The 7,413-nt window shown below is 43.5% G+C and overlaps 2 protein-coding genes across 2 annotated transcripts; both read left to right on the top strand.

Annotated features, from left to right (window-relative positions):
- The first annotated feature begins 857 nt into the window (after positions 1–857).
- Positions 858–1,562, top strand: LOC141601734 (protein FAR1-RELATED SEQUENCE 5-like). Its single transcript, XM_074422034.1, has one exon. It carries the CDS (start codon positions 858–860, stop codon positions 1,560–1,562), a length of 705 nt encoding a protein of 234 aa, XP_074278135.1.
- Positions 1,563–1,589: 27 nt separating this feature from the next.
- LOC141601733 (uncharacterized) lies at positions 1,590–2,309 on the top strand. Its single transcript, XM_074422033.1, has one exon. It carries the CDS (start codon positions 1,590–1,592, stop codon positions 2,307–2,309), a length of 720 nt encoding a protein of 239 aa, XP_074278134.1.
- The last annotated feature ends 5,104 nt before the right edge of the window (positions 2,310–7,413 follow it).

Here is a 7,413-nt window from a genome sequence, read left to right as displayed (position 1 = left end):
CTGTTCCAACTCTTCATTACAGCAGTACACCCGGGGGTACTGAGCAGTGGGTAAGAACTGTTGAGAGTGATTTTACGCCTAAACGTGGCATGTTCTTTCTTACCTTGGAGGATGCAATATAGTTCTATAACATATGTGCATTGGCTTGCGGATTTGATGAGAGAAGGTACACAAATGCGAAATATAAGGGGGGCGTCAACGTAAAATCACTACTCTGTAACAGACAGGGGTATAGAGATATGAAAAGAAAACTGCGACTTGAAGCAAAAAATCAGGAAGCTGGTAATTCGAGTATAATAGAGAAGAAAGAGTGAAGAATTAGACAACCAAAGAAGCATGCTCTGACAAGGTGTGGCTGCAAGGCACACATGAGGTTAAGAACCTGTGAAAAAACAGACGACAGACCGGCTGGATATATTGTGGACGTCTTTATAGACGTCCACAATCACTCTCTTTACTCTGTCAAAAATAGAGAGTTCCAAAAGCTGTCAAGGGACGTCCATGATTACATTAAGAGGACCATTATTGATCATACTAAGCTAAACATAGGTCCAACATTGAGCTTCAGAATTCTCAAGGAATACTCAAATGGTTATCAGAATATCGGTTCCTCTTTGCAAGACTTCAAAAACTTCAAACGAAATATCAAGTGTTACATTGGGGATAAGGATGCTAAAATGTTCATTGAGCATTTCAAAATGCTAGCTGAAACAAAGGGGTTCTATTTCGCTTATGATCAGGATGAGAACAAATGCTTGACGAAGGTTATTTGGGCTGATAAGGAAGGGATAAACAACTACAAGTTATATGGAGACACAATCTCGTTTGACCCTACTTATGGGACAAACAAATATTTCATGGTGTTTACTCCGTTCACAGGAGTAGACCACAACAAGAAGACAGTAAGTTTTGCGGCTGGATTACTTGAATTCGAGAGTCAAGATTCATTTGAGTGGATTTTTACAAAATTTCTGGAAGCAATGGGGCAGCAGCAACCTCAGTGTATAATAACAGACCAATGCCCTGGAATTAAAAAGGCATGCCCAAACATTTTCAAGAATTATATGCACAAGTACTACATGTCGCATATCATGCAGAAAGTGCCTGAGAAGGTGGGAAGGGCAATCTGCAATGACACGGATTTTATGACAGACATAAATGCTGTTGTTTGGGATGTCGACTTAAAACCAGAAGAATTCGAACAAAACTGGCAAACCGTTATTGAAACACATGGTATGCAAAACAACCGCTGGTTGAAGTACGTATTCTCAATCAGACAAAAGTGGATACCGGCTTACTTTCGCGATCTGCCTCTAGGTTGTTTGCTAAGGACAACCCAGAGATCTGAAAGTTCAAACAGCTATTTCAAACAGTTTGAAAGCCACTTTGGAACCCTTGTCGAGTTCTGGATGAGGTACAACTCTGCAATAAAACAACAAAGGCATTCACAAAGGCGGATGGACACTGCCAACGAGCATATTATGCTCGAGAAAGTAGGAACAATGAAGGTAGAGATGCATTCCTCACTTGTATACACACATCCTATCTTTACAGACTTTTAGAAGGAAGTCAAACATGCGATATGCAGCATGGGAGTCAGGGGTTTGACAACAATAGGGGTAGTGGAGTACCATGATGTTCATGATGGACTAAAGAACAGAAACTTCCGAGTGGAATATAACATCCAAACTAACGAGAGCAAATGTGCATGTAAGCTGTTTGAGAGGCATGGCATTGTCTGTCGACATATACTGTGGGTGTGGAATGGTAGGCAGGTATACAAGATACCTGAGCCTTATGTCCTTGCTCGATGGACAAATAAATCCTACAAACCAATTGTCCAAGATGAAACTAGAAACGTCATAGAAGACATTGACAAAGCTGACATCAAGAAAGCTGAGATGTCAAAGGTTTGGTCTGAGATTTATGCAACTGTCGGGGTGATGGACACTTATGCTACGGTTAAATATATGAAACAACTACAGAAAACCCTGAGACAGTTCAGGGAGAACATCACAGGACCAATTGAACCGAAAACTAAAAGCCAGGAAATCGAGGATCTTCTTGGCATCACAGCTTCAAATGATATTGACCTTCGACCGCCAAACAAGGCCAAGAATAAGGGAAGTGGCAAAAGATTGAGGTCATCGAAAGAAAAGGCCAAGAGAAAGCCAGAAAAGAGGAAGCGAAGATGCGGTAACTGCAAGAAGTGGGTGAACCACAACAGTAGAACTTGTAATCTTCCTTTTGCTGAAAGTCCCCCTTCTGATGACGATGATGAAGAAGAATCAGAAATTGAAGAGGTATGAATCTGAACTATTATTCTCTTATTATTCTAATGTTATCCTGTAATTCTACTGCTATTATTCCGGTGTTACTCTGTTATTCTACTGCTGTTATGTTATTCTACTGTTATTCTACTATTAATGTGTTGTTATTTTGCTCTAATTGTTACGTTACTGACACGTCTGTCGCGTACCTGTCAAAAATAAACCTAACGGTCTCAACTAAAAATGTAGTAGAGGCAGTCGAGTATCGAATCCTCAGGGAGGTAATGCAACTACAGCTATCTATTTCTAATCCTATGGTAACAATTGGGGTTGATTAAATTTTTGGTTCTAACTACGGAGTTGAAGGAAGAGAAATAAGGCAAGAGCAGTAAAGCAAGAAATGAATTAAACTATCAATAAGAGGGGGACATGTCGGGAACTCGGTTCACTACGGTAGTACAACAACTTAGCAGTAAATGACTCAGACGAACTAATGCGAGACGGATATTAGAAGGTCCTTTCGGTCCACTTCCCACCCTAAAATACCACTAACTTAACTTTCGTCCTCATTAGGGTAGTCTACTGTTTATAGCAGGCCTATTTAGTCCAATCTTTCGATCCAGGATTAATTGTAGCCAGATTAATGGGTGACATAGAAGCGTGCACTCAACTAGGTCGAGAATTACAGTTATATTGCTATAGTGACAGAGTCTCTTATGTCAATTCGTCTAATTCATTCACTACGTCGTCATTATTCTACCGCAGATCCCCTAATCCCAACATGAAGGGAGATTAGCTACTCATGTCTATTGTTAAACTAACAGCATGTAAATTCCCAGCAGAATACATAACGAGATAATAGTAAAATTCAATAATAGAAATTAGGGCAAGAAAGAATAATAACAATAACAAGAATTGAAAGCAACAGAAGGTTAATTATTATTAAAGAAGAAAGGAGATTACAATCTAAGCGATTCCGGCGTAAAGAACAACCGAGTCCGAGTGAAATAATCCCAAAATATAAGCAACAGTAGAAGAAAAGAGTAACGTAGGAAGGTAGCAGTAGTTCTAATGTGAAAATAGTAAAAGAGATAGTAAAAAGAATAGTAATGATCAATCCCCAATAACCTAGTAAAACATAGGTTAAATAGCCAAAACCCCTAAGTGTTTATGCGGAAATAATAAAACACGGACTGATTAAGCCCACGAAGTCAAAATCCTCTCGATCGAGTAGGCTTAACCACTCGATCGACCAATGTCTCAGCAGAAGGCCCTCGATCGACCAACAGGTCACTCGATCGAGGCCTGGATCATGTGCATCTTACTCGATCGAGTAAGGAATAGCTCGATCGAGCCTTGGGGAGCTTGGGAACCACTCGATCGACCACCAAACAGCTCGATAGACCACTTGGATCTTCAATTCTGCTCACGTCTCCACCCAAGTGCCTCGTAATGTGTGCAACGACGCTTCCAAGTGCAACATCTCACTCTGGGACAATCCTGTCTCCTCTAAATGCATGCAAAAGGACGAAAAGGAGCATGGTTCCACCACTTTCGCGATCATTCCTATAAAAAGGACAAAATACACCAAAGTAGCCAATTCGGGGCAAAATACTATAAAAATAGTATAGAAATGCATAGAAATACGTGCTGAAATAGGCCAAAAAGACTATACATTAGGCACGTATCAAATCTCCCCAAACCAAACCTTTACTCGCCCTCGAGTAAACTCAAAACTAAACTAATGGAACGGAAATGATAACTCAGAGCTAGCTTAACTTGTCTACTTGAACCGATTTAATGCAACAGAAATAAACAGTTAAAGCTAGGCAGTCAATACGCAAACGAATTATAAGCTGTTCAGAAATAAAGCTGACCTATCGACCTTGCAAGACCAACAAAACTGGACTCTCACGTGGTCACTCTTCTCTCATGAAGCAAAGGGCAAATGTTATATGTAAAAGAGAGAAGAAAAGACAGTCACTCGCCTAACTGCGACCTACATAGCATGCATGCAACAAAAATGAAAGACAATTCAAGTACTAATGCACACACTCCAACCAAAAATGTCCGTCACAGCCGAGGGTTTGCAAATAATATGGGAATAGTGAGGTTCAGGTGAGAAAAGGCAAAACAAGTTATGGAAATGTGGAGGTAAAAGCGTCAAGCTAGTTCCTAACAGGACCATGATAAACCATCCGAATCTCAACGTATCGAAAGACTAAACACAGTGCCCTTCACTTGGCACAAAACTCACTAGACTGAAAGCACAATCTCCTCAAAAAATATAGAATAAGAGTGGAGGAGCTAGACGGTCACAAAGTTCCCTTTTTTAAACACCGTCTGATACAACTAACTGGAACAACCAACCCTCTCGTCGATTGTACGTCTTCAAACATCTTCTCAACTCTGACAAGAGGGTCCAACTTTTTCAAAAAAAAATTTTTCTTCCTTTTTGTACGTGAATCTCATCATGTTTTTTTTCATTTTTCTTTTCTTTTTTTTTTCTTCTTCTTCTTTTCTTTCACGTTTCTCTGTTTTTTTTCTTTTTCAATATATTTTTTTTTTCTCTTCCTCCTTCCTTAATACAAACACCAACTCCAGACGGGAATTACGGACCAAACTGCAACGGAAAACATACCACAAAAGGACAGACTAACTAGCTTGACTAGGCAGGCTTAGTTTGGAATGTGGCTAATGGGTCAAAAAGGCAAGTTTTGGTCAATGTGGAGCTAAATGGGTGAAAGATGTAAAGAAGGGGGAATTTGCAAGACCCTCCCTGCATGTGACACCAATCGCAGACCCGAATATGTGCATTTGGCGAGAAATTGAATGTCATAAATGTGCAAAAGAGACGAACATGCTATGCAAGGAGTACTACTCTCAAAATTCCTAATGAACTGGTCATGAATGGCACCAGTTATAGCTCTAAAACTCAGAATTTTTAAGTAGTTTGCCAATTTATCAGGTCAAGTCTAAACAGTCAGCTATTATTTGAACAGAAATTCGTAGACTATGCGTATTGACAAAGCTAAAAACCATCAATAAAGTGCAAGGCTCAAGTGAATTGACAAGTTAAGTGCAATTTCATCACGGAGATCTACTGTTCCGACTCAACCTATATGCAAAAATAAACGTGAATATTTTTGAGTTTTTTTGAAATTTTCTAATTTTTTTGGATTTTTGATTTTTTTGAAGATAAACATTGAAGATAAACAACAAATGCAAACTGAAAAATTAAACGTGAATGCAAGAAAAATGCAGATGCAGACTCAAAAGGATGCAATACCCTCCCCAAACCAAAACGGACAACGCCCTCGTTGTCCTCCAGCATACACCAGCAGAAAAAAATGGGGGATGGGAGTATACAGCCAATAAAATCAAAAAATAAAGGAGACGAAATAAAAAGAGTGAGAGGACATACAAAACACGAACTTCCCCAAACCAGCCAGAAAACTGGGGAAGTGAGTAGACCAGTAGCTACTCGTCGTCGGCACCGCCGTCTCTCAGGTACTCCGACTCAACAAAACGGTCTCCCCAAACCAGCAACAAACAAGGGGGAGACTCAGTCGTCATCTCGGCCGATCCTCCGGACCGGCACGAACGGAGGGTCACTCTCCTCCTCTCTGGCAGCTCGGTGTGCCGCCGCTCCGCTCTCGCCAGAATCGCACCTCTCGTGCTACCGCTGTCTCCTCCACCTCCTCCTCTGAGTCAGAAGGTAGTGGAGGGTACCCGTCCGCTGGGTATCGGTAGAAGGAAGGATGCGGCCACCCCTCTGGAATCGGTCGCCGGGCTCGGATGTGGAACTCGTAGAGCGGGAATACCGCCAAAGCCATATCCCGTCTCATCTCAGTAATGTACCTGCACAGATCCGAAAGCGCGGCATCACGACGCCCTTGGTCCATGACCTCGGGCGCCTCTAAGATAGGAGGGCAGACAAAATTGGCCGGAAAAACCGAACCAGAAGGAGGGTCAAGTGGAGGTGGAGTATGAGTCTGAGTGGGTGTAGGCTGAGGCGTGGGGGTCGGTCCAGCCTGGGCCTGAGTCTGAGCCTGAGAGCTAGAAGAAGCTCCGGCCTCCCGCTTCCTCTTCTTAGAAGAAGAAAGGGGGGGTGAAGGTAAGGTGGTAGGTAGGTGGAGGTGGCCTCGCTCCCTCAGCAGCAGATGAGAGCGGTAAAAGTGGGGGAAGGGTAGAGCACGGCAAGGTAACAGACGTGGAGCCACAGATCTTCCACGTCCTCGCACTCCCCTTCGCCTTTGGGAACCAGGTCAAGTCAGCCATGGCATCCAGGTCAAGGTGAGCCATCTCATCAGGTGAAGTGAGTGAAGGGTCAGTGGGGTAAAGGTGGCGGGCGATCCTAGTCACTAGCCCGCCACAGACAACTGCGGTCTTGACCCGAGTCCCAATTCCGTTCCAATGCTGAGCTACCAGATAGGCAATGTTTAGAACAAACGGGGTACCGTAGTCAATGTTGAGGTACCCCGCGAGAATCGCTAGCTCAGTGTTGGTCACGTTATTGGGCTCAGGGCGCCCAAAAATGGTCTCTTCTAACAGACGCAAGTAATAACGGGGCGCAGGTAAGTGAACGTGAGCTCCCTTCCGTGTCTGGAAGGGGGTGTGAGAAAGAGCAGCCCAAAGTGGCTGAAGGAGGTCTCGAGGTGGGGCGGTGGGACCGTCACTAACTAGTCCCAAAACCTGCCCAAACTCGGCCAAGGTCCAGTGGTGCGACTCATTGCGGAGTCGAAAGTGAATGCAGGAACTGGAGTGGTCAGCAGCGTAAGAGTCGGTGTCAAAGGAATAGGAGCTAAAGAACTCGTACGTAAGGGTACGAATGGTAGCCTCCTGCATGGTAATCAAACCCGACATACCCGTCCCGTTCAACAAACTATAGACCTCCTCGTAAATGCCTAAGGTCTCTAAGTCAGTCCGCGCAAGGAAACGGGTGGAGGAGAGGGGGCAACGAAGTAAGGCGGCTAACCGTTTCCGGTGAGCCTCTGAAGTGAAACGTACCGTGGGCATCTTCGGTAGAGGTGTGAGAGCGCCCTCTCTCGTAACAACAGCCTCAGAAGGGCTGGAAGTGATGGCTAACTGGCTAGCCTGCTGGTGTGGTCTCGGTGGCAAAGATACCAGTGCATTGGAAACG

Source organism: Silene latifolia, chromosome 9 (assembly GCF_048544455.1).
Source record: "Silene latifolia isolate original U9 population chromosome 9, ASM4854445v1, whole genome shotgun sequence".
In the NCBI taxonomy this organism is placed as follows: domain Eukaryota; kingdom Viridiplantae; phylum Streptophyta; class Magnoliopsida; order Caryophyllales; family Caryophyllaceae; genus Silene; species Silene latifolia.
The sequence above is the reverse complement of the archived record's forward strand: the minus strand, read 5'-3'. Positions and strand labels throughout refer to the sequence as shown.